The sequence below is a fragment of the Corvus brachyrhynchos genome, unplaced genomic scaffold (genome assembly GCF_000691975.1).
Source record: "Corvus brachyrhynchos isolate BGI_N302 unplaced genomic scaffold, ASM69197v1 scaffold61, whole genome shotgun sequence".
In the NCBI taxonomy this organism is placed as follows: domain Eukaryota; kingdom Metazoa; phylum Chordata; class Aves; order Passeriformes; family Corvidae; genus Corvus; species Corvus brachyrhynchos.
The window spans coordinates 5,851,896-5,878,020 of NW_008236478.1; the positions used below are offsets into that span (position 1 = coordinate 5,851,896).

The 26,125-nt window shown below is 36.7% G+C and overlaps 1 protein-coding gene across 10 annotated transcripts in view; it reads left to right on the forward strand.

Annotated features, from left to right (window-relative positions):
* DNTT (DNA nucleotidylexotransferase) overlaps positions 1–26,125 on the forward strand; it is a 162,450-nt gene that overhangs the window by 132,667 nt on the left and 3,658 nt on the right. For 8 of the 10 annotated variants that reach the window (XM_017726074.1, XM_017726071.1, XM_017726075.1 and 5 more), the window contains 2 exons: positions 3,997–4,260; positions 5,735–5,818. The exons of 1 other annotated variant lie outside the window; for it this stretch is intronic. In XM_017726074.1, coding sequence (XP_017581563.1) covers positions 3,997–4,260; positions 5,735–5,818 — 348 coding nt within the window. The remainder of the gene's footprint in view (positions 1–3,996; positions 4,261–5,734; positions 5,819–26,125) is intronic. One more of the 10 variants, XM_017726079.1, reaches the window with a different exon arrangement.

Below are 26,125 nucleotides of genomic sequence, written 5' to 3' on the forward strand. Positions count from 1 at the left end.
TTCCTGCACTCTTCAGTTTTTCTCTTTGTATTCATGTAAGTGTAATGTTGCATTTTTCTTTTGGCTTTAGAAAAACGAGTAATGGAGATGCCTGCCTGTGCTTACCTATTTTAATATACCAGTGGTCTGATTTAAACTCTAGTATTCGCTCTTCATGAGGTGATCAGGAAGGGGAAGGCTTGATGTCCCATTAGAGAGGAGGATGGTGAGGAGCAATTAATATTTTTTCGGTTGCTGGAAACAGATGTTTGGAAACAGGGTTCACAGAATAGCCACATATTCACTGACAGCTGGATTTTACCAGCAACAAAACCTGTTTCTAAGACAAGACACAGAAATGGTTAAGAGGCCAGAGCAAAGAACCTTTTGTTTCAGATGAAAGAATGCAAAAGGATGCAGAGCTCCTTTTCGAACACATATTGTCTCAGCTTTCTTCTCAGTGCATTCTGAATTTTTATGTTTCGTTCTGACTCAGCCGAGGAAATTCTTGCCTAAAATAGACTATTGCAAGGTGGTTAGAGCCCTGGTCATGAGAGATCTTGGCTTAAATTTATTTAGAGAGGGTATAGGGCTGAATGTGATTATCCTGCTTGTGAGGTTATTGTATAAAGTAGGCAGAAGTGTACCATTTCCTGCTATGTCCTAAGTGACGATCCAGGCAATAGTGGCATTTCTTCAGATGTGTGATCTTTCTGGTGTGTATTGCATAGCTATATGTGGGTGAGTAGGTACGTGTAAGGCCCTATCTGTCTGTCTGTCTCTATCTTGCTCAGCAGTGCAAATGCTCATGGCATACAGAGGTAAACACCTTCATTCATGGATTCCAGGGCTGATCTATGCATTGCTATCAAAGCCAGGCTGCTCCAGACACTCAGAAATAGACCATTCCAACACACAGGGAACTTCGAGAGGAAAGAGGGACCAAGGCAGCTGCATGATTAAGCAGCAGCTGCCGAGTTTTGCATTGCTGATCAAACCTTTGAAGCCATTTTCTAATGACTTCTTACCCTAAAAGGTCTGACTTCTCCCAGGCATCAGTTCCTTTAGCTCTTCCAGTTTATAGAATTCCATCTGTCTCATCTAGGTTGAGATTTTTCCAAATTAACATGCTACATCCTATTTTGGATTAGATATAGGAATTTAACTGAAAAAAAAAGAAATCCACTTTCACTTTATTAAACTATCTCAGAAGAAAATTTAGAGCAACAACACATATGTATTTCAGAAGAACATATTGGATTATATTTTCAGATGGTATAAAATGATCCTTCTTAGCTTTAACAGAATTAATCCAGCTACCAACAAGTATGAATAATGACAGCATGTAACACTAGATGTAGAATAGGATTCTGTTTAATTAAAAATGACAGAGAATGCTAGTGACCGTATTTGATTGATTTTTCAGTGATTGATTTGATATTTTTCTAAAAAGTCATACTTTCCCTCAATTTAAGCATGGATTTGCTCCAATATCAATGCTATTGATGTGCCAGTACTCAGCATATTTAAGTAAAAGTGCACAGTCATTCTATAAATGGAAAATTGTTGAGGGTCTTAACATAACTGTCCTAAAAAATACATTTTGTTTTGATGGTGTTGTAAATTCGAGAAATTAAAATGCCCACACTTTAGAACTTGATTGTGTAAACAAGGCCTACAGCACTTTATGGTGTATAGATCAAGCAGAAATGTGCAAAGAACTGCAGATTCCCTGACACACTGTAATGAGAAGGCTGCTGCTCTGCAGCTGGCAGTGACCAGAACTTCACACAATCTTCACAGCTGACTGCCCCTTCAGGCAATGCTTTTTCCAAATGTACAGAAGTGCCATTTCAGCTTTACTTTGTGGGGTGATGGTGATCTCCACTGTCATATTATACCAGGTTAATTGGAAACTCTATCCCAATGCATATGACCTAGGCTTTGGCTCCTATTTAATGGTGATACCCTGACTTCTGGTATAAACTATGTAGTGTCCCAAATCTCCAAGAGCAAAAAGAAAAATGAAGCAAAAGATGAGAAAGTACTGCTAAGCAGCGAACAGATTTTTACAGAAAATGGGAAGACTGTCAGTGCATAATCAAAGTGTGAAGTCATCAATTAATTGTCAATGAATAATGATACTAAAATGATTTTTATTAACAATAAAAGCAACAAAATTAACCTGAAGGGAGGATAGTTTCATCAAAAAAGAGCAAGAAAATAAGCAGTTATGCATTAACATTCAACAGCTGTTTTGAGTATATTTGGAAAGAGCAAGCATCAGTGCCTCGTGACATTGGGGTAAAATTAAGAAGAAATTACTCTTTTAAAGATGGATGTTACATCTAAATTTAAGCATTTTCAAATCAGCAGACTTGGAAACTAGTAATCCACGAGAAGAAGCTACATAAGGAGTTTTCTCATATCAGTTTATGATAAATCTTCACAATCAGGAAAAGTTCCAAAGAAGTGAAAGAATGTCAATGCAAATAAAATAGTTATCACTAAAAAGGCTGACTCATTGACCCATAAAAAAGCCTGTAACTGATTTCCAGTAAAATAATGGGATTGTTAATTTGTAACGATCATCAACAAAAAGCTGGAGGCTAAAAGTGTAATAATACCTATCAGTGTTTCTTCATGGAAATCATATCTTGTTAAGTGTTTTTGTTATGCTTTTTTTTTGGCCAGAATTATAGCTCTGAGTGATAAAAGTAATTTTGTTACTGTAAAGTATTCTCTAAGGCATTTAAGATATTGTCATGTAAACTTATCACACCTGCACTATATAAAAGAATTAATCGAAAAGAAATAATCAAAATATGGTTTTTAATACTGAGGTATTATTGAAATATATCTGAAAATCAGTTCATTGTTACCTGTGACATTAAGCGGTCTCATCTGGAGACCTTTTGTCCTGGTTTTGGCCCAGATCACCAGGAAGGGGCGTGGCCAGACCCTAATACCACTAGATCTCATTTTTCAATATCATTTTTCATTTTACATCATTTTTCAGTACCACCTTATATCATCTCCAGGGATGGGGGAAAGGGACTTTCTCTCCTCCTAGAAGAAGGGTATTCCTTCCAGTGGGAGAAAGTGTGGTAGTTGAAATGGTCTGGTATTTTGCCTGTAAATAGTTTCTTTGTCTTACACCTTTTGTTATTAATATTGTTGCTGTTACTGTTTGTTTTCTTATCTAATTGCTGTTTCCAGTAAATTGTTCTTATCTCAGCCTGTGATCTTTACTTTTCATGCTTTCAGTTGAGGGGAGTAGGGAGAAGTGAGAGGAGTGGTTTTAGCAGGGCTACTAAACTGGAGAATACCATTCCTAAACCACACCACCATTGTAGTTAACCACTGTCAGCCATCAAATAAAACCACTTCTAGACACTCTCAGTTCAACATTGCAATTTTAAAAAGCCCCTAGTTCAGGGGCAGGAGAATGTGTAAACATTTAAGTGATTTCAAAGCAGAAACAAGTCATCCAATGACCTAAAGAAATGGACACTTCCTCTAAGCAAAAGACATGGCAGGGATCTTCCAACTCCCTGGAGACTCCAGACCTTGTTACAAGGAAATATCCTGCAACAGATACAGTCCAAATGGAATCTTCCCCTTTGGAATCTGTCAGCAAGGCTGTGCGCTGGACTAATAGTTTTTTCTAGATGTCTGACATGGGAACACATCAATCCTTACTCGGAAATTTCTGTTGACATTAACTAGAAAAAGGCTTAGGAGAAAAGGAGGGAGGGGAAGAATTGCAAATACTATCTCCTTACTACAGGGCAGGACATCGCTACTGTCAGATATCTACCAGTGCAGATTTCCCTCAAATATTTTTCCAAACACTGAAGCTGTTTCATGACTCTCCCTAGCTGAGATTTGGCCTGGCACAGTTCCTTGTTTACTGAAATTACATTTCACATGAATTTTTTAAGACAACTGCCTAGAACTCTGGGATGACATTAAAACCAGTTCAGCAATTCAGTGTGAACAATATCTTCTCTTTAGGGCTTACTCCTTTATTGTGATATCATTGAATCAACGTTTGTAAAGGAGCAGCTGCCAAGCAGAAAAGTTGATGCCATGGATCATTTTCAGAAGTGTTTTGCAATTTTAAAACTATGTCAGCCAAGAGTAGACAACAGCACTTGCAACACATCAAAAAAATTGGAAATGGCAGAAGTCAAAGACTGGAAGGCAATCCGTGTGGATCTGGTCATAACCCCCTTTGAGCAATACGCATATGCTCTGTTAGGTTGGACAGGCTCCAGGGTAAGTAACCACAACAGTATATGTTTTCTTAGAATTGCAAACACGTTTTTGTTGTTGCAGGACCATTCAGAGTTCATGGATTAAAAAAAAATATTCGTGATGTCCAAGCATCACATTTCATACTGTCATCCGCCCCTGATAATGAGTTGGAGCTGATGAATTCATCACTAACATTTATGTATGTCTCTCTAGGGGAGTTAAGATCTATTTTCCTCGAAGCTTAGTGTTTAGGTCCATGACCTGGAGAGCGAGGTTTTTGGTCAGTTGTGTTGTCTTTTTACATCGTAATACTGTTAACAAGCAATTAAATGGTTACTGAGTAGAGAGACGATTTGGAAAGTGTCACATAATTTTGCAGGAAATTAAACATTTGAGGAATGTTCTGAATTGGAACTTAATTTGTTTTGTAGGAAATTAAAAGTGATTTGACATCTTTGGATTAGGTCAAATGTTTTGTTTCAGTTGCATTATAATTGACTCTTTTAAATTGTAAAAAAAAGGAAAAATTTTAAAATTAGTTTTGAACTAGAATAAAATATATTTTGATATATGTTTTAATAAGAAAACTTGAAATGATATCTGCTTTCATAATAGACACTAGTTAGTTGGCATAATATAAAATAGTACACTATTTTCAAAACAAAAAATTCTACCTAGTGCAAACTCAAAACTCAAATGATAATCTCTCTCCAGACAGAATTATTTTTTAATCTGTTCGACATGCTTGCCTTCTGATGTTAATTTTCTTAGGGGGTGATTACATGGTACAGTGGAGAGCTCCTGAGCCTGCTCTGAATGATCTTTTTGATGTGTTGGAAGCAGTACTGGTGCCTTGCCACTCTGTTCTACTCAGGTTAATTGGAAGCAGAATGGTTTAGACCAGGCAAAATGTTGAAATTGATGTGTTCTCCTGCTGAGCTTATGAGTTACTTCAGTCACTTTTTTTGAGATAACAAAATGTATTTATTTGGATTTGGGATTAAGTTCTGCAGACTTTGGGGTCCTTTCTTATCCTGGAAGTGTTTGGCAACTTAAAAGCCCTTCTCTCAACTCTGTTGATAGGTGTCTACACTGAAAACACACAGTGTGAGGCCTTTTGGATGAGTAGGCAATGACTTTGTTTTTCTCTGCCTCACTGAGCTCCTGCTCCCTGTTGAGCTAATTCACCCACGGACTGTGGGAGCCCATCACAGGTTTACTTTCTTATACAGTGCCCAACTACTCTCAGAGTAGATGGACGATTCCTTATAAAAACATTTCCTTTCACACAGTGCCCAACTACTCTCAGAGTAACCAACTGAAATGATGGACGATTCCTTATAAAAACATTTCCTTTCAGGTGATTAATTTTATCAGACTATATTCTTTTAATAGAGGTAATTTTTGCATTGTTTGGTTTGGTGTTAGAACTCTTATGCAAAGGATAACAATTTTGGTTTGTGAAAATGGCTGATATTTGCTATATCTTTGACAGCAATTTGGACGTGATTTGCGGAGGTATGCTTCACATGAAAGGAAGATGGTATTGGATAACCATGCATTATATGACAGGAGAAAGGTACTGTTTATTCTCAGAAATAAAGCTAATGGGTTTTTGTTTCTGAGTCTACATTTCCAGTTCATTTTTTATGTTCAAGTATATAGAATATTTTAGCTTGATCATCTATTTGGTGATAGAAAACAGTTCCACCTTCCCAAGATTTATTTTCACTGGAACAACCTGATTAAATCCGAACAAGTCTGGAAATCCTTTTTTTTTTTGGCAATTGCGAGATAATACCTGAAATGTAACAAGAAACATGCATTAGACATTGGTATTTGATAGGAACTGTGCAGCCTTCACAAAACTGAGAACAACCCATCTGTGAGTATTTGAAAAAGGTATTTAACTGTCCCATTTCAGAAGGAGAGGTCATTTCTGTGTCCCAGGCACAATTTCAACTGGTATTGGGCTGACATTTCAATGGAGGAGGGGATATTGAGTGGTACAGGCTCAGTTAGAAGGCTCGAGGAAGTTTTTTCAGGGTATGACACTAAGTAGAGATCAGGGATCATCCTGCTTTTAAAGCCCTGCATTCAGGAGTCTGTGTGGAATTCTGTTTAGTCAGGCTTGGCAGCCTGGGGAGTAATTGATATAATTTCTGGTATAAAGGCTCTTGGCTGCAGTTATACTGATCTCTGCATTTATCTGGCTTAATGTCTGTATTTGTATTAGGCCATTTAAATAATAAGCAAAAATCAATACTACAGATGCTTATTGATGTCATTATAGGGGAAAGGCAGAAGTACCATGCCAAGACTTTACATTAATCTTTCCTATATACTCCTTATAGAATGGAGACTGCTTTTAGCACCCCTACTTATATGCATTGTCTCATTACTTCTAAGATGCAGGAGTGATCTTAGCCATCACTCCATTTCAGCTGTCTCCATATGTGCTTGTCAGGTCCAGATGCTACTATAGCATCCTCAGCTCACATGGAAACCTGGGGAAATCATCAGGCTAATTATCCATTTAGTCAGATATCCTGTCTCCAGCAATTGTCAATACTAGATGCTTCAGAAGAAAACATAAAATCAATAGTAGATAAATATGCTATGAAATCTTTAAAGAGGAGAGATTTCTTCACAAACTCAGGGATGATGTCAGTGTATTTATGCCTGTCTTTTATATTTTGAAAGCATTCAAAATATAAACTCTTTGCCTAAACATAATATGGCTGGTGTTATTATCTGCACTTTAATATGTGCTCTGTTCAATAGATTTTTGCATGTAACAGCAAATAGCACTGGGGAAAACCAAAGAATTTGAGGAATGCCAGTGTTATTTTTTGTGTGCAGCAAAATTTGCCTGCTTGGTATATGAGTATCATTATATCTGTTGCTTTTACTCAGAGCCCTGAGGCATTCAGAGATGCAAAATGGACACTGCTCATTCACGAACAACATCAATCAGTATTATTTGTTCTTGATTATGTTCAGGCTTTATAACTGACATACCATTTAAATCCTTCTGGGGAAGAAAATGTGTGTTTCCATGTATTTTTGACTGGATTAGCCAGGATGTTTCACAGATAAATGATGAGTTTATCTTCACAGTGTCCTCTGGGAAGAAAGACTCTTGTCATCCCAGATTTTCAGTAGAGAGCTGAGGCAGGGAAAGATTTAAGGTCTTAAACATCCATTGATTTCAAGGGCCCCTGTAGTGGTTTGGTCCAAAATACTCATTACTGTTTATCTGCTGTGAGATAAGAATTAGGAGAAATGCAAAGCAGGCACCAAACTTGAAAGAATATAAAGAAGTTTATTAACAGACCTAAAAGAAGAAAAAAAAATTGTACCACCTTCAGAACTCTCCTCCTCCCCCCACCTTCCTCCCTTCTCCCACTGACAATGTAAAAAGACAACCCTTAAGATGTTCAGTCTGTTTACCACTTCCATAATAACCTTGTTCAGTCCATTTAGAAAGAGAAGTCTCTTCTTGCTCATGCTATGAAAACATTATCACAACGAGACAGCCTCTTAAATGTGGATCACAGAGGTGGTCACAACTTTAAGTGGCTTAGAGAATTGTCCATATCCAAACTGGCCAGCTGATAGGTTCTATCAGTTCCCAGAGGAAACTGTAAGCACCCCTTAGCAAGGACGTCCCTTCCGGGACTATGCTTGCTAACCTATGACAGCCCCACATTTGCAGTGTCCAACCTGAAGTTTCTCCTGCTGGGTATCTGCCTTGGGAATTCAAAAAATACAAAGAAATGTCTATACCCATGTCATGGTTCCCAAAACCATCAGCTGTAACTGTAACTTAATCTCCAGACCTTCTACATGTCTGAGTCTCAACTTACACTTCCTGAATTCCTCAGTTGTACTGCCCAAAACTGAAGAAATGGACCTTGTGAGAGGACTGAGAAGTAAAACTCAGAAAATTTTCTTTATTCCTTATCATAAGGCAGGAGTTGTTGACAAAGGCAAAGATAAAAACGCGGCAAACCAAAAACTGAATCAAACCCAAAACACTCAGACCAAATCTTCAGGGAAAATTTCAACTATCTTGACCACAAAGTCTTTAATCTACAATTTTCATTTATCAAATGAGGTACATGAATGGGTCAGCTGTCCCTTTCAGGGTGGGACTTTGCTTTCAAATGTCAATCTGTCATCACCCCTCTCCCCCACTAATATCTAAGTCTGCCATTTCTCATTTAATCCCAAACACAGATAGTTTGCTTCCAAAGATTTTTCTGTAAACCACAGATGCACTGCTGATTTCAATCACAAGAAGTTGTGTTAATATGTTGACACAGCAGAATACTGTTCTTATTTCTGCTGCAGTCTCAGAAATATCTTAATTACATTAGCCAAATTTTTCCAGAAAGAAAGAAAATTCTAAGGCGGATAGGCAATATGAAAAATTTCAGACCAGGTAGCACTGAAGTTATAATCTGCTTAACATGGGCTCTTTTTTCAAGTAATGTTATTCTAGCAAGAAGCAGGGAGATGACTCCCTGGAAAGTCATTCTAATATATATAATCTAATGTGCTAAATTCGAAAAAATTTTAAAATTATTTTTAACGTTGTAATTTTTGTATTAAGTTATTCCCACAAATGACATCTTGAACAAAAAAAACCTTCCATACTGCCACCCAGTGTGTAGTAAGATCAGAAATGTGCAGGATACAGCAATGGTGTCTGTCTGTGAAATTTGAGATGATGGCCCATAGTGGAAGAGGAGAGGTTTGCAGTAAATTATGTGCCTGCCAAGTTTGATTCATTTTTAGGGTCATCAGGGTAGCAAGCTTAAAATAAGTGATAAAAATAATTAGCAATTTTACACAAGGGAACATATGCCCAAATTGTCCAATGTTTAGGGTTGGTTTGTTGGTTATTTTTTACATTAAACTATGAAGTGTAGAGAATCTCCTTTATTTTAATTCTAGTACTTTTCTTTTAAAATTTTTTGACTAGGAGGGAACACTAAAACCATAGATGTTTTATCCGTACCATCTCATAAAATTAGATTGGAGCATGAACGTTTGTATTTCATAAGTACATTTCTCTTTGTGTCAGAAAATCTTCCTTTCTCAAAGCTAAAAACAATCAGGAAGCAGATATCCCTTGTGCAAGCTGCTCAAGATCCCTCAGCACAACCTTAATTAAGGTTAATTAGGCACCATATGTAAAAGCTGAAACACATCTTTTCCATATTTCTCTCCTTTTTTTCTGAAGAGAGATTATTTTATGTTGCTGGCTCTGTCCAGACAGACAAACCTTCATGCACAACTCTAACAGTCACTGGGGTATTGACTGGGGTGGAATTTGGAAGCTGGGCCAATTCCTTTCTGCTTTGTTATTTTTCTTTTATTAGTCTGTGTGTGTGTACAACACAAGATCAGGAAGAGTCAAACTAATTCTTGATCTGCCGAAGACCAAGTCCTTTCCTTAAAAACACTTGCCTGTCATAATTTAAAATTTTGCAAGTCTTTATAAGAAATTAATAAACCATGCTATAGCAAGTATTATTTGCTCTTATTTAATTTTTATTTGGTGGAATGTAACCGTGCTTGTAAGAGAATGTAATTCGTTATAAAAGAAAACAATTTCCTGATTTGCTCTACATTTCAATATATAATTCAGTGTACTTTATTCTTCTATATTAATATTTATCAGCCCTTTGGCACAGATGCTTGCACTGTGGCCCACTGCTTGAAATGTGATGCATGTCACAGAATCCCTGATTCCAGCGTTCAAAGGGTTGCATCAGGAGAGAGTCCTGCTTACTTTAATGTATTTCCAAAGGGATTCTGCCTGGAATAGGGCGCATTAACACAGCAGTTAGGAATCAATTACATAGCTTTGCAGATGGGAACAAAAGGAAGAGAAATTTTCTCCAGGGACTCGTTACAAAGTTACACTGTGAAATTATTCCTCAGCCTGGATTTATTTTTTTCTTTCTAGTGTGAATCTTTTTCATATATTTGTTGGTTTTGGAAGACAGTGTGCAATTACCAAACTAACGATTTTTTCAGTTTTGTAATAAGAAGGGCATTTTGTAGATCTTCCTTTCATAGGAAAATTGTGACAAAAAAATTGAAAATTTGCTGCCAAGTATCTGTCAGCCTCTTTTACATAAAAAGATGAATGCATGTCCAAATCTGTGTCTCTGTAGAACTGTGTACTAAAGGTATGGAAATCGGCACTTGCATATATCAACCTGAGGTATGTAGTTCCTGTGATTTACACCAGCTGGAGGTCAAACCTTACTATAATCCCCACTCTTAGAGAATGGAGTTCATTGATCAGTCATGAGGAAGAAAGAAAAATTGTATGTTCCCTGTGTCTAATGGTATTATTGGTGCTACAAATGGCATGGCATTTTTATGATCGGGGGAACAAAATTCTCATTGTAAAACTTTCGCAATTCATGAATGAACAACATGCTCTCTAAGAAAAATATAAATGGTTTTGTAAAAAAAAAAAAAATTCCTTTTTCTCTGTGAAGCATAAGTCAGATCAGCTGAACAGTAGGCTCTTCCTCAGTAAAATTAAGGTCCTTAGTCTGTAAACCATGACATCAGTGGTTGTTCTGACACTCCTCTGTGTTGGATTAGGAGACAATTATCCCTTAACGCACAATAAAGAATTTTTGGTTACAATGTGCGTTGTCTCTGGACTAGTGGTGTACCAGGGCAGCTGTTGGCAAGTTTTGGCAACGTCATGACAGCTTTTTACCTGGGTGAAATGGACAGAGATTTAGTGGTTCTAACTAATGAAGATATAGCTCTAAACCTGTTTTGAGTATCTGTCTTTAAGATGAGTAACTATCATATGTTTACAGGAAAATGCAAGAAATGTGTGATTTACTTTCACATACTGCTTTATTATCTTTAAAGTGATTTTTAAAGTGGCTTGCAAACCACAGGATTTCTATTCTTAAAGGAGGTGTCCTTGAGGTATGAATGCCCTTTTACTGTATAAGCAACCTGGAATAAGATTCAGCAACTACGAAGGTTGTTGGTGCCTTTACCAACTCTGGTGCTGTTAGCTAGAGAAAATACCTTTGTCATGCAGAAAGGCCCTGTGGAGAGTATCTGAAGCTGGACTCTGTTACTGGGCTTTTGCACTGGCTGGTAGAATGACAAGGTTGCAGCCAGCCAAAGGATCACATACCAGGTCAGATGTGTGACATCAGAGAGCGCAGTCAAACAACCTTCAGGCTGTCACGTTCTCTGCTCTCTGAATGTTTTCTGCTCCCTCTTGTAATTCTAATTTGGCTTGTGAAAAGGCAGCAGGGGAAGGAATTGTGACATTTAACATAAAGTGATGATTATCTGAGCTTAAGAGTCTACATGTTGTTGTAATACAGGCTAAGGAAGGAGGATGGTCCAGAGGTTTGACTGTTAACTTGCAACTTGTGTCACTCTGTAGCCAAAATTTCCCTGTAGTTTTAAGCAGGTCATTTAGCCTTCCTTGGTCTCACTTCCCAACAGTGAAACCTAGTTCCCATGATGGAAAGGTGCCGTAATGGTAAGTAGTTAACCACTGAAGAAAAAGCTATTTCAGTTTAATAATTTTTCAAAATTTGCTTGATCTCTTAGTCAGAGGGAAATGTTGACGCTTTCTGTTAAAGGCATTTCTTTCTGAATCTTGGCTTTGGAAACAATCCATGTATCAGACTGTTCCAAACCTCCAAAGTTCAGACAGCTCTTGGGGCTGAAACTCAGAGGCATTTGCTTGGCTGGCTGCTCCAGGCCCATGGAGCCAATGAGCTCTGGGGACCTTGGCTCTGAAGTACTTAAAATTACGTATTTGAACTCAGGCTCGCAGTAGTAGCCTATCAGGCAGGTTATTGAGAAGATGTGCAAGCTAGCAGGAGCTTTAATAGGCTCAGATTTTTTAAAGTGCCTGGTAAACTAGATTCTATTGGATTGTGACTTTTTCAGGGCAATATTTTGATAATTATGTCATTTTTATGGAACACCCAGGGTGAGTAGGAAAACTCCAACAAAGTAAAATTCATTAGTGTTTTGCTGATTAGATCTGTTCAAAAGGCAGTGTGATAATATTTTTGTATGACTATACATGTGTTAGGTAGAAATACTGTTCCCTGGAACTGTCTCTTCTCTGGGAATCCTGGGAAGTTGCATTCTAGTGATTCTCAGCCAGCCAAATCTGTATATTATCTTTCTCAGTGCAGCCTGCTATGAGGATACTCTAAGCTTAACTACAGTAGATGCTTCTTAAAGAGCTACTCTTCTGTGCAAAACCCAGCCCTACCACTTATATTGTGGATAAATATTACTTTTTAAAATGCAGGATTTATCAACCTTTTTCACTGTTGCTTCCTGACTAAACTTCCTTATCTGAATTAATTAAAAATTAGAGCCATTTCCAAATACTTCAGAATCCATAGGAAAATAAACATCTTTTTGTTTGTTTTTATGTTTTGGTAACTATTTGGAAACTATTCCTTGGTCTTACAGTAAAGAATGAGGTTTAAAGCTCCCTCACTGTACATCACAGTTTCAGCTGCAGTGGGGTTCCCTATTGCTCTTTCCTTTCATTCAGAGTATATTTATTTTTCTTTATGCCATTTGCTGTTCAGCAGCTACTCAGAACCAGCTCTGCATAAAACAGGAACTAACTTCAACAGTTCCATGCTAGAAATTCTGAGTGATATATTTCCTCAAACTGTTATCTTTTGAGCACGGGAGAGTTGAGCTGAACGAGTGGTGGGGTGGAGTGGGTTGGAGGCCTTAAACTGCTGCAGGTACTTTTCTCTATTCTTGTTTCATGTGAGGAGATTTCTGAGGATGGCATGTAGAAAGCATCATGGCTGGATTGTGGTCATGTAGAAAGTGTCTCTCCTGCACTTTATACACCACTCACCAGTGGAGATTCTTAAACCAGGTGTGAGATTGGAGGATTGAATTTGTCTTGTAAATTCTGATTTATAACTTATATAAACCCATATATTTTCACAATATTGCAGAAAATCCCTTTCAAATCAAATTGCTACTTTATGGAGTTCATGGGAGCAAAATGAAGTGATGTAAATAATTAGCATTGCTTTTTTTTGGCAAAAGAATAGATGGAGTTCTTAGGGTATAATAGATTAATTGAATTATTAGCATATGAATGTTCTTGCACTGACATTGTAGGTTGCTTTTTTTTGTAAGAGAAGGATCATGAGTTTAGTGTTATTTTGAAGAGTCGTTGGAGCAGAAAGCAGTTATTAATTTTATGTCCTATGTAAATTTAAGATGTGAAATAGGTCCCTTAATGTTTTCTATTAGAGAAATACTGGAAAAAATATGACACTATACTGATGACTGATTGACGATTGATGACAATTATGCATTCAAAAAACCTTGTATGAATTTGAATGGCATGAAATGTTATTTAGTTGTTGAATAACGGGAGAGGTGGTTTATATAACTGTTCTGAATAACAAACTCACAAAATGCTCTGAAAACTTCATAATGGGACCCAGCTTTGCAAGCCATTAAGTGCTGTGCAGTTACACTGAATATAGTAAGATTCTGTGATCCCAGTTTTTTTAAGAGAAAATTTACTTTTTCTTGGGAAACCATAATAAGCATGAAATGGGAAATTTATCCTGGGATATCTTTTAGTCGGTGAAGCTCACATGCATTCAATTGTCACCATCAGTATTGCATAGTCTTTTACCACTTGCCTGCAGAATGAATTCCTATCTAGGAAAAGCCTGACTGACTCTTCAGGCAGGGCTTGTCCTGCCTGCCTTTGCACGTATCCGTAAAGCCAAATGAAGGTGTGATTACAGCCCCAGTAAATGGCTATTTTATGATGGTAATGCTCTGGTCTGCTAGCTTCAGTGTCTGAGTTCTGCTACTGCTCATCTTTTGCCCGAGTAGCTGCTTCACAGACAACCACAGTGTTTGCAGCAGGCAATCCATCCAGCCATTCCTGGCAACATCCTTGAGATTCTAGCCTCCCTCATGATATTCAGATTTTTCTCTGATTGAGTCTTCATCTGTATGGTGACTTTTATTTTGAAACATGGCTTACCTGACGGTGACCATGCTGCTGCAAAACGTCCTGTGGTGGCTTGGCTTGGAGGACAGAAACAGCTCTGAGGAAGCCAGACTGATTGCAGGTGGCTGGGCGGTTACCTCCACACGCCAGAACTTTGTAAATATATCTCCTAATAAAAAGCCAGCTTTGTTTTTCAAGCGGGTATTCTTTTTTTTCACTGCCCAATACATTATTTCTCAAAAACCTGTATGACCAGGAAGAGCTGTCTATTATTTTACGGGCTCATTTTATTGCATAAAGTTGTGTAATATTCACGTGTTTGATTGTGTATTTAGTTACAGTCTCTGTGTCAGTTTTTTGGTGTCATCTGAGAACATTTACTCCACACTACCTTTCACTGAAAAAAGATGCTTGCAGAAGCTTACTTGCACGGTTAAAGAGACATTTTTTATGGTTCTGTAAAACTGGATGTGATAGTCTTATTTTGGCAGATGCTGCTCTAAAATTATAAAGTTATAATGGTGATATAATCAGCCTTGAGAACATCTTGATGAATTAAACATGCTGCAGCTGCAGAGTTTGCTTTAGACATCTGCAACAATGACTTGATTAAAGCTACAGTAAACATAAAGATCCAAAGTCTATAATATTGATTTCCAATGTGCTCTCTATTACTACTTGAAAGTAAGCTACAGCCAGGTGGGGCTTGGCCTCTTCTCCCAGGCAACAGTGACAGGACAAGAGGATATAGTCTTAAGCTGCATCAGAGGAGGGTTAGGTTGGACGTGAGGAAGAATTTCTCCACAGAAGGGGTGACTAGGCCTTGGAATGGGCTGCCCAGGGAGGTGGTGGAGTTGCTGTCCCTGGAGGTGTTTTAAGAAAAGACTGGATGTGGCACTCAGTGCCATGGTCTGGTTGACAAGGTGGTGTTGGGTCATAGGTTGAACTTGATGAACTCAGAGGTCTTTACCAACCAAATGGATTCTGTGATTCTATGATTACTACAATTAAACACTGAGCCATTGTAAACAGATGCTCATACTTTCATTTATGTTTCAATTCTTCTCACTCTCTCTCGGGAAAGTGGAAATTACATATGTGATTTGGGTGATTTTTTCTTTTTGCACCTGATCTATTTTTAAAAAATAAGAATTAAAGTAATCTACTTTTCTTACCTCTTGGTAAATTAAAAAATGATTGCGCATTTTCTTACAAAGCATGCTTCTCTTCAGTGTTCTCTTAGCATTTTAAATGTTTCACATACAGCATATGATTGGTCATTTTTACTAAGTTTGCATGTAATTCATATATATATTTAGCTAAGCCTAATCTCTTTGCAATAGCAATCTGTACATCTAACACAGAGATAAAAGTACCTAATAGTCATTTCCTTTACTCAGTGTGTTTTTTTAGCAGTTCAGTGAAACCTGTATTGCTAATGAAAAGACATCTCTCAAAATGCATAAGTAGGTGCAATCCTGAATATTTTGACTATACCTTTTTGCTCAATTTCTAAGTCAGTACAGAACTAATTATTTTCAATTATTTTAATTCAATTATTCAATCAGTATGGTGGGGTAAGTTATTGAATGTGGGGTAGGTTACCAAGTCTCATATTTTCTGTCAAAAGAAAAAAGAAATTAATTTGAGAAGAAGCTATGTAGAGAGGAAGCTGGAAAAGGAAGGAGCTGAGGACCAGAGAGGAAAATGGCATAGGAAGTGGGAGTCAGAAGGGGATGGTGGATGTACAGATTTGATACAGAGTAGCTGGAAAAAGCAATGAGGAATGGAAAGCGTATATTTAATTAGCAGCTCCATTGCTGAAAGGAGTCTGGGTTGGTTGAAGCGACAACTGAAAAGGGGCATGAAAATAGAATGACAGGGAAGAGATATGAGTGGAAGTTTGATGGACTGAAAAATAAATTCATCAGGCTAATGCTCTAAGCTGGCAACAAAACATAGGTAAAGGTTCAGTTGCCCCAAAAACTGAGTAAACGACACATATCTCACTTAACTCTGGATATGGAATAAGTGGAGCCTAGAGTTGCATTAGAAATCTGAGGGCAGAGATCAACAACTTAGCATGGGGAATAGCAAAGACAGGGAGCTAGAACAGATACAGATTATAAAAGCTCAATTTCCTAAGACTGATTGATCCCACATTGGCCTACAACTCAAGATTGTGTCAGTGCTGTCAGCAAATATTTGTTAGCCCTGTAGCACGGTACATTTCCTGCCTAGTGAACAAAGCCCAAGTACCTTACAGGATTTGAAATAAGCAGCATTTCTTTGAAGAAATGAAGTCTCTATGCATATACATAGGAAAATTGAATTAAAGTTAAAATTCAATCAACCACGTTCTGGGATTTCTTAAATTGAAGGTCTTTGATTTTGCAATCCCAATAAACTTCTTCTGAAGTGGTTTGTTTATAGTAATCCCATATGAATTACTCACAATTGAGTTTCCTAAAATCCAGTTCTGCATTTTTCTCATTTCATTCACTCTTACAAAGCTTTGTAAGGGAAAATACAAAAAACCGCAGTATTTGAGAAAGCTGCTATAAATAGCATAGACTTAAAATGAAACATGAGTATAGCTCATGTGTGAAAAAGGAAACAATGCCTGGGAATATTTTCAACTACTTTGGGATAGTACAGAGATTGTCAGAGAACTGCAGGGGACAGTAAGTTTTTGATCTGTTTTTGTTTGCAACAGTGTGCTACTTAACATGTTAAAATTTTTGCCTGGGTTGTCAGACAGGAAGTTCCAAGTTTCCTTTCACTATGTGTGCCCCAAACTGAAAACATTTTAGTCTGGATGGGAATGTATTCTATTGTTTATTTACTGTGGAATGTTTTTAATTTTTAAAATTGTAATGGGAGATTGGATGCATAACGATGTAGTGTTTTGCAACAAAGTAACCACAGATCTGTCATTTTAAACAGAAAATAATTCCATTTTATGTACAACATGGTCTTGTTTACAGACTGTATTTTAGCAAGTTCTGTTAAGTCAACAGATAATGTTTTTTAATATTTTATTTCTCAAACTGTCAGTGCTTCAGCACCGATCTTTTTCCTTCTCCTTCATCAAAACTACTTGGAGTAAGTAGATTGCATGTAGAAAACATGAAGATATTTCGTTACACTATGTTATGAAGTAGTTGTGTAAGTGCCTAGAATATTCTAATATTAGCCTGATTATTCTATTTTACTTGATTAATTTACTTGTTACTGTTCAGAATTTAATATCAATAAACCTGTAACAAGACCTAGAGATGAGTTTAAGAGAAACATTCCAGTCTGGTATTTCTGATTAAAAGCACAGGACATGTCCAGTGGTAAAATGAAATGAGAATTCATGATTATGGCTTCTATTACCTTCAAGAATTATTCATGCCCAGAATTATTAGAATAAATTCCACTGCATTATTTTGCATCAGTACCATGACACATGATTTTGCCTGAGGGTATGAAGTCAATGGGTAATGCTTGCAATACTGCTTTTTCAATCATGGTTTGTTATAATGTCATTTCAAAGAGTAAATTTTTTCTCTCTGATTTATTTATCAACTTATTTGTAGCTGGATTAGGAACAGAGTAGTTTTTATTTTAAGGCAGGCAGGCTGATGTGAATATAACTGCAGAAAATACCAGTTAAACATGATAATTACATATAGAGATAATATATTGTCAGAGAAACTTCAGGTTATTGCTACTGAAAACTGTTATGATACCGTCAAATGAAACATGCACACTGTCTGCACGGTGTTGTGGAATATTATTATTGAATTTGTTGACATACTTCATATTTCTAGCACAATTAGTACTTCAGCATTTATGCTCTATAATTATAATAAAATTGTTTGCACTGTTGATAGTCTCATTAATATACATAGCTTAACTATTTAGTAAAATGACTAATTACAAGAAAATCAAAAATCACCAATGGCCAGTCTTAAAAATGAACCTCTCCAAAAAAAAACCAAATGAAAAAGATTGGGAAAAGCAAAGAAGGAAAAGCACCTGAAAGTTGTTAGTCCTGTTACTTAGGAAAGTACTAGAAGACAGATTCTCTGATGTTATAACTATCCACAAAATATAAAGAATGTGTGTTGACCTTAATGAAGCTAAATACTGATGGGTAATTACTACACAGTTCCTTGGGCCTTGATTCCGTAATGTTTTTTTTCATCAAGCAATGTTTCACGTTGAGAATGTTGTCTGACTGAGTACTGATGGAATGAGCTGCTGTCCCTCAGGCTGGATAGCAGTATGAATATCAGGACCATGAAGAAGTTTCATTTTTCTCTGGTACTTTCTGGCAGTGTTCATACTATGCAAGACAATCATCGAGTACAATTATTTGAAAGCTCTAACATAATGACAGGATTGTATACATTTTTATATGGAAATTGCTTTACTTAGCCTTTTTTTCTTCCTCTATTTCTTCCCCATCCTCTTAATAAAATCATTTTGCTTGCTGTGAAAGTTACTGAGCACAGTGTTTCTTGTTAGCAGTTTGTCTAGCTGATGAGTCAGCTGGAGACTTCGGAGAAGTAGCCACTATTTTACAGATCAGTGTTATGTTGTTTTCCCATACTTTCATTGGCAATTGAAGGCACTCAAGCTCCTATCAGTCAGTGCACTGCAGGAATTTATGGATCTTCTATAACGCTTCTCTGCAGCTGCTTTACAAAATTCTGGGTCTGTAAGTGGTGTAAAACTGCAAAGCCATTTTTTATGCTGAAGCTCAGAGCAGATTTATGTTTTCCACCAAAGACGTACAACATTCATTCTTGTAAACTTAATAGTAGCATAGAGAAGGAAGAGAAAATTGCTGGCTTCCTGCTCAGTGTTTGCAAAGCCTGCTTTCACCTCTGTCATGGCAGGTCAGAAGAGAGGGAATGGAGCTGGTTGTGATGCTGAAGGTAAGGCTGCCTGGCACAACATGACAGATCTGAATGACAGATGGAAATAAATCCTGGCGCATGGGCTGCGCCTGGTTATGGCTAGATCGAGGACATACACCTTTATCTGTTAAAAAGAAATGGAATCAGTCCCTATGGATTAACATTGTTATCACCAAATTCTGATACTAATGTCAAAAAATTTTAAGTGTTGATGGTGGCTCTGGGCTCCTCTTAGTAATTTTAGTAAAAATCTCTCTCTATTACCATATGTATTCCTTTTTGACATATAGCATATAAAACACAGCCCACTCTCCTGCTTAAGGTGCTGTTCAGTGACTCAAGTTCCACATGATAAAGCTAGAAAACAGGAGCTAGGTATTTAGGGAAGATATTAAAGAAATATGCTTGGGACAGGCTAGCTTTCACTCACATTTCTTGTATTATTATAAATCATATAACCTATTAAATCAATATTAAAAAAGTAATGATGCTTGTCTTTAGGTTAGTAAACTCAAATATAGACAAAACCACATGATAATTATGTCAGCAAAATGCTTATTTTCCTTGAAATCAGTTCCTAGCTATTGTTACGAAGAGTTATTATGCATTTTCTCATAGGTTCCCTCAGACCTTGTGGCTTATACCTTTTAGAGCTACTAGCTGCACTAGTTAATCAACAAGTTGGGTCTGCAAAAAATCACTCCAGAAAGTGATAGCTTTTGATAATGAGGAAGGTGGGAATATATTTTTGCAAGTAAACAACTTTTGAACAGGAAACAATTGAAACACTTGAAGCTTGCAACATCCTTCCTCTCCCTCCCTCACAGCTGCTCCTTCTGCTGAGTCACTTGCCAGACACTGCCTGCACCTTCTCAGAAACCCACTCACCCACTTAGCCATTCAGATAAAACAAAAATAGGTTATGCTTTTTTTCAATCTGCTCTAAGTCTTAACTAAGACCCAAATAAGTTTATCTAGATTACTGCTCTATTCTAGGTGCTCTTGTTTGCTTTTTCACTGGCTGGTGGTTGGAGTAAATTTGTGTGGTTCTGTAAATCTTGGCTTGAGTAAAGCATTCTGAGTCGTTATATTAGATATTTTAGTCTGAGTTTGCATCTACCTGAGAAAAAATCAAATCAGAAATGTCTGAACTCAAATTCCACTGAAATTTTCTCTTCACTGCTTTCTTCAATTTTACCTCCCTATCTTGTTATGTGTGTTGGACTCATTCTCCAAATGAAAGTGCTGAACTGCAGAAGCTCATCAGCATGTTCAGTATTGTAAGAACTGTTAGCATAGGAGGCACCATTAGGACGTCATGTCAAGTCAATCATTCAACAACTCCTCCATCCTGGTTTGGCTTTAGTGTTTTTCTACCTATTACTGATGTCCTCCATTCTGTCCTTCTCTCCTGCTTTTTTTTTTTTTTTTTACTTATTTTTAGAAAATGTTACTAGCATCTACATATTTATGATTCCAGGATAAACCTAATTGAATTTGATAGGGATCAAGGATATATACAACTCAAAGTGTTTATTCTGGGATTTGCAATAACTTAATTGTCAATAAATAGAATGTCCAATTAGTTGTGCCATGGAGTGAATTTGGATAATTTTTCATCAATCAGTCTGTACAATCTGATTACCTCTCTTCTGATTGACCTTTCCGGGAGAAGATGTAAGTGTGTAGCTGAAACAAACATATGCTCTTCCTGTCTGTCTTGTCTTCTCTTGGGCTTTCCTGACTCAGGTGCTTTGACAGTGGTCCTTGTACTTGTCACATCCAAGGATTCTTAGACATCTGCATTCAACACATTCAATGGTTGCCTTTGGAACTCAGGTTTTTGTTTGAAAATTATGCTTTCCTTGCTAGAGGATGACTTTTTTATGACCTCTGTGTTTTCAAGTTTACTTTTTATTGTGAGCTAATGGAGATATTCAGGCTTGTGAGGCAGCTCAGTCTTCCCAGTGGAAAACAGCAGTGAACTTGTACGATTTCATAAGCCTTGTTTGCTAAGGTTCACCAGAAATCCATACAGCTCACTGTAGTCAAATGGAAAAGCCTTTGGGATGTCTTTAATTTTGCATTGAGACCTTCCTTTTCTTCTCACTGGATTTGTGTACTGTCAGTTACAGGAACCTTTAACTCTCAAAAATAGGAAGCAAATTAAATTACATAGGTATAAAGCACGATGTGGGTGTCCACGTATATTTAGCTTTGCAAACTTTGAACAGTTGACAGAACAACATATTTTTTGCTTTCTGGTCTCTTCTTTCTTTTCTTTCTTTCTTCTTTGCTTTCCTTTCCTTTCCTTTCCTTTCCTTTCCTTTCCTTTCCTTTCCTTTCCTTTCCTTTCCTTTCCGGCTGATCTCATTTCTGTTTTTAAGGAATTTTGTAGTGCAAGCCCCAAAACTTTCTTGCAATTCTGATCATACAATAAATGAAAATGTGACTAGTTCAAGCTTCCAAATGTCTTTTTATTTCTTTTTTCCTCAGTATTTTGTGTATTAGAAGAAGTGTTTGGGGCTATTGTCACATATTACATTTAATATTCATATGTCAATAAACAGTTTTATGTACTACAGCTACTTGTTTAAAAATATGTTAACGATGGTTGCTGTAGCACTCATAGAAATTCTCCCATAAAAGTGTTGGTTGTTTGAGCCTATTCTAACTTGTTGGTTTTATTTCTGTGTATGGTTATTTCAACATTTTCACAGATGAGAATTAATTTAATGCTCTACCCATTTATTGTCAGAACCTTTCACTGAACTCAGTAAAATAGGACTATTGAGTACAAAAGATAGCTGCAGTCAATCTAAGAATTGCAGGAAATGTTAAAACAAAAGTACTTCAGTGCATGGTTTTATGTATATGTGATTGTACAGACTTTTTGGAGGCAATGCTCAGACAATCTCACAAGCTGAATATTTTCAGCTTGGTATGCAGGAGTTTAGGTCAAAATTATCCAAAAATCACACAAAATAATGAAATGTATACCCACATTGTCAGGTATACATTATAAAAGGCTGATTTAGTAAACACAGCTTCTTCCTAAAGTTTCTACAGTGCTGATGTAACCTGTGTGCCATGGTGGTGCATCAACACTTGCCCTGGAGAACTGGCCCGGGGGCAGAGAACAGGTGGGGTAACACTCAGGTCAGGTAAACACACAGGAACATTCCCACTGGCAATCATGTGGAAGCTATATGATGGATTACTTATGTTTCTTCCTTCACAGTTCTTTCTGTAAGCCTCTTTAATTAATTTAATTAATAGCTACTTATATTTTTTCAAGGATACAAATGCTATTTGAGCAAATGGGATCAGAGAAATAGGAGTGTGACCAATTTAATAGCATTGTACATTTAGTCTGATAAGCTATTGAGGTATATTCTATCAGTTGTGGGTCTGATGTTATAGTGCACTGTTTCACTGAATGCCATGGCCTTTCATAGCTAAAGAAGCTATTGCAAGGAATGTAAGCAGCATCATCTCTTAATTTGTCCCAATTATCTTTAATTAAAAATCTTCAATTGACTTGGCATAAGTGATGACTTGTGAAGATGTCACTAAAGTGACAAATACATGTGTAAGAAATGTAAGGTACATTGTGGTATCTTTTACCACGGCTGATTAAGCAAGTCCTGTTGCTATCATCATTCATCTACAACTGACTTTACCCATAAAACTTATTTTTAGAATGGACTCTGCCCAAGAACAATGAACAATTAAGTTCCAAGTTTGCAAATGACACTCTTCTTTTCTGTTGTTCGTTCATCATTGTCTTGCTTATAGCCACTGTGATAATTTGAAATGTAAAGTGATGGGGGTTTAGACTGCTTGGTATTTATCATTCAGTGTACAGGCAGAACTACAAAGCTAGGTATGATCATGTTGTCATTATATCTTCATTTTAATAACTTTTAAAAGAAAAGGAAGTATTAAGGTAATTAAACTGCTGTGAATATGTGTCACATGTTAATATGAAAATCAGTGAGAGAAGACAAAAATTAAATTTAAAATCCCTAAACACCTTGTGTAAGATTTTGCCATTTTAAAGCATGCAACACAATCCTGTACACAAAGAAAAGGTTAGAATAAATGTGTATGTTAATGATGTTCCAGGTGCTTGTCTAGAAGCAAAGTTGTATCAAAGAGTATTTTGTAAATTGTTAACAAGATACTGTTGGCAATAATCTCTGTGCCCTTCCACCCCTCCCCAATTTATTTCATGTAATAGTATGTCAGAAGGAGTCCAGGCAGACCTTAATGATTATGGTCCTTTAGGGTCTTTTGCAAAAGGAAGGGATGTGCCTTGTACACAATGTCATTGTTTTCAAATAGATCATGAAATCTGCTAGAGTATGACTGCCTTCTTTCTGAATTATGGCTGTAAAGCATATAAAGTCATGGCTCTGAAAAGAGCAGGAAAAATGGGATATGGAAGGAAATTACTTGGTCTTTAAGGGCACAGTTTGGCTGTGACTTAGTCAAGAACAAAGGTTCAAATAGTTTATAAAGCAGAGTTATGCCAGTAATTAATTAGGAAACTTCATACTTTATTCTTGTTCTTCACCTAATACCAAGGATTATAAGGATTTAAATAAAGAAATAATCAAATTTCCCCCACATGTCTTATCCTCAGAACAGTGGATTTCACATGCACATACAAACCTGGAGTACTTCGCTCTGCAGCATATTCTGCTGGTTCAGAACCATCAAATCGCATTTCGTCAATGACAATATGTGGTACTGACTTTTATTTTTGGATACTTGTATTCAAACTAATTTTCTAAGTTCATCTTGAGATGGGGTAGATAGTAATGAAATGCTATAGTGACAGGCTAAGAGTTATTCATAGTATTACTCAAGCGTAATAGATTATTTAATTTGGTGTTGGACAGCACACTTATTGCCAAGCAATTTGGTAATAAGCAGTAGGATATCAGTCTGCTTGGAATACAATTAACTGTGTGCTTTTCAAGAAGGCTGTGCTGTTGGCTAATGCTGATTTAGATAAGTAAAACTAGAATTCTGCTTTATTAAGTAATGGTTTTGTTTTGCTGGACTCATCATAATAAAATATGATATGAAAACAAGTGACAGTAGAAGTATAACATGCATGAATTTTGGCAATGATTGTTAGGATATCATAAAACTATGCTAGCTCTGTGCCTTCACTCTCTTCACTCTCTTCACGCCTCCCATTCATCAAAAGTATTATTGATCATTAATGCCAAAATGAAAAATAAGAGGTAGCAATTCATATAAGAAAACTTTTGGATGGCAGTAGTTCTACATTAGGTGTAGTTAATGGTCATTTTTGCAACCACAAATGTAATATTTACATCCATTGAAATGACAGAATTGATTAAATGGGATAAGAGAAAAGTGATACCAGAAGCTCCAGAGCATTGTTTTTTGTAAATTTGATTGATGTTGATGGGGCATGTTTTGGATCTGCAGAATCTTAGTAAGAAGATGAAATAAAATCACAACTAGGTGAGCAGTTCATTACTTCTCTTGAGCAAAAAGAAAAAAGCAAGAAAGAATGGTAGTGAATGCAATAATCAAATTTGCATCACTGTGTAAGCTCTGCATAGGCTGACATAGAAGGAAAATCATAGGTTATGATTAACATTAATAACACTTACATTGCTAAAGCAGTTGGCAGATATCAGCTAGAGATTCATTTAGAAACATTGCTTGTAGCTACTAAAAATGGTATTCAGCATCAAATACTTTGTATTAGAAATTTTCCCTGTCAAGCAAATGAAATGAGTTTAGCTTCCAGGAAAACATAAAGTGACAGAACAAAAGAAATGGAATGCAATTTGGGGTTCCAGATATATGAAGAGCTTCTATTAAAGTGTGTCTGTAACATCTGTCTACAAGTGTAAAATTTTTTTTTCTTGTTTTAACTTTTACTCTTTTTTTGGGTTTTTTTGCAGTAGTGTAGGTGTATGGATTGCCCTCTTTTTCTTAGTAATACTAAAAGAAAAAAAAAAGAACAAAAGAAAGAACAAAAAAATCCCTAAGATCCTGTCATCCCAGGAGATACTTGAGGAACAAAATATCCCCAGTATTGTTATCCAATGGGCAGTTGTTGATGTCTTCTTTCCCTTTCTTTTATTCTGTTCAATTTTTATTTTCTACCATTTTTTCTTCTCCTGTCTATGTGAAAAAGTACAGTATTTCCCCTGTTCAATGTTGTTTGTAGGTTCCTTTTATTCCAGAATCTGACATTTGAACTTCCTAGGAAAAAAAGGAATATTATTTGTCTATGCTTTGTAAGCAATCTTTGCTACTGAAGAGACAACTTTAATCAGTCAGTTCTCGGTTGTGAATCTCTGGTGCCAGATGTTGCTCCACCATCCATGGGTCTACTCTGATCAAGTTATGGACTCCTCTTCCTGACCCATTCCCATGAGTGTGCTGGACAGCACAGCCCTCCTGGAGGAATTGCTCGGCAGCTGAGAGAGCAGAGGTGTTGGTACACGTGTTCCTAAGCATTGTGGTAGTCAACTTCTAAGGAATTTATCAGTGGGTTCTCTACACAGCATGTCCTCTTTCACAGTAGAAAATAAATCTAGAAACTTAACCTTGAAGTTTTCACAACACTGGAGTTTGATTGTTCAGAGATGAACACTGATTTAGACTTCAAATGATTAGGGAATTGCTGAAATATTAACTATTCTTTCTAGCTTCCAAACTCCTCTAAATTGTGAGGTATCATTGTTTTAATATTCACCTAGCTTAGCAGATTTTAAAATTATTATTGGACTTTACTGATGAAAGGAATGCGTAAGGCTATGTACTTTATTGTATCAGGCATTGCAGGGGAGGTAGGCTTGTGAGTATTCCTGTGTAAAAATAATCTCCTGTATTTTCAGAAGTGCAGGTATGAAAAAACTTCATTTTACTGTTAAAA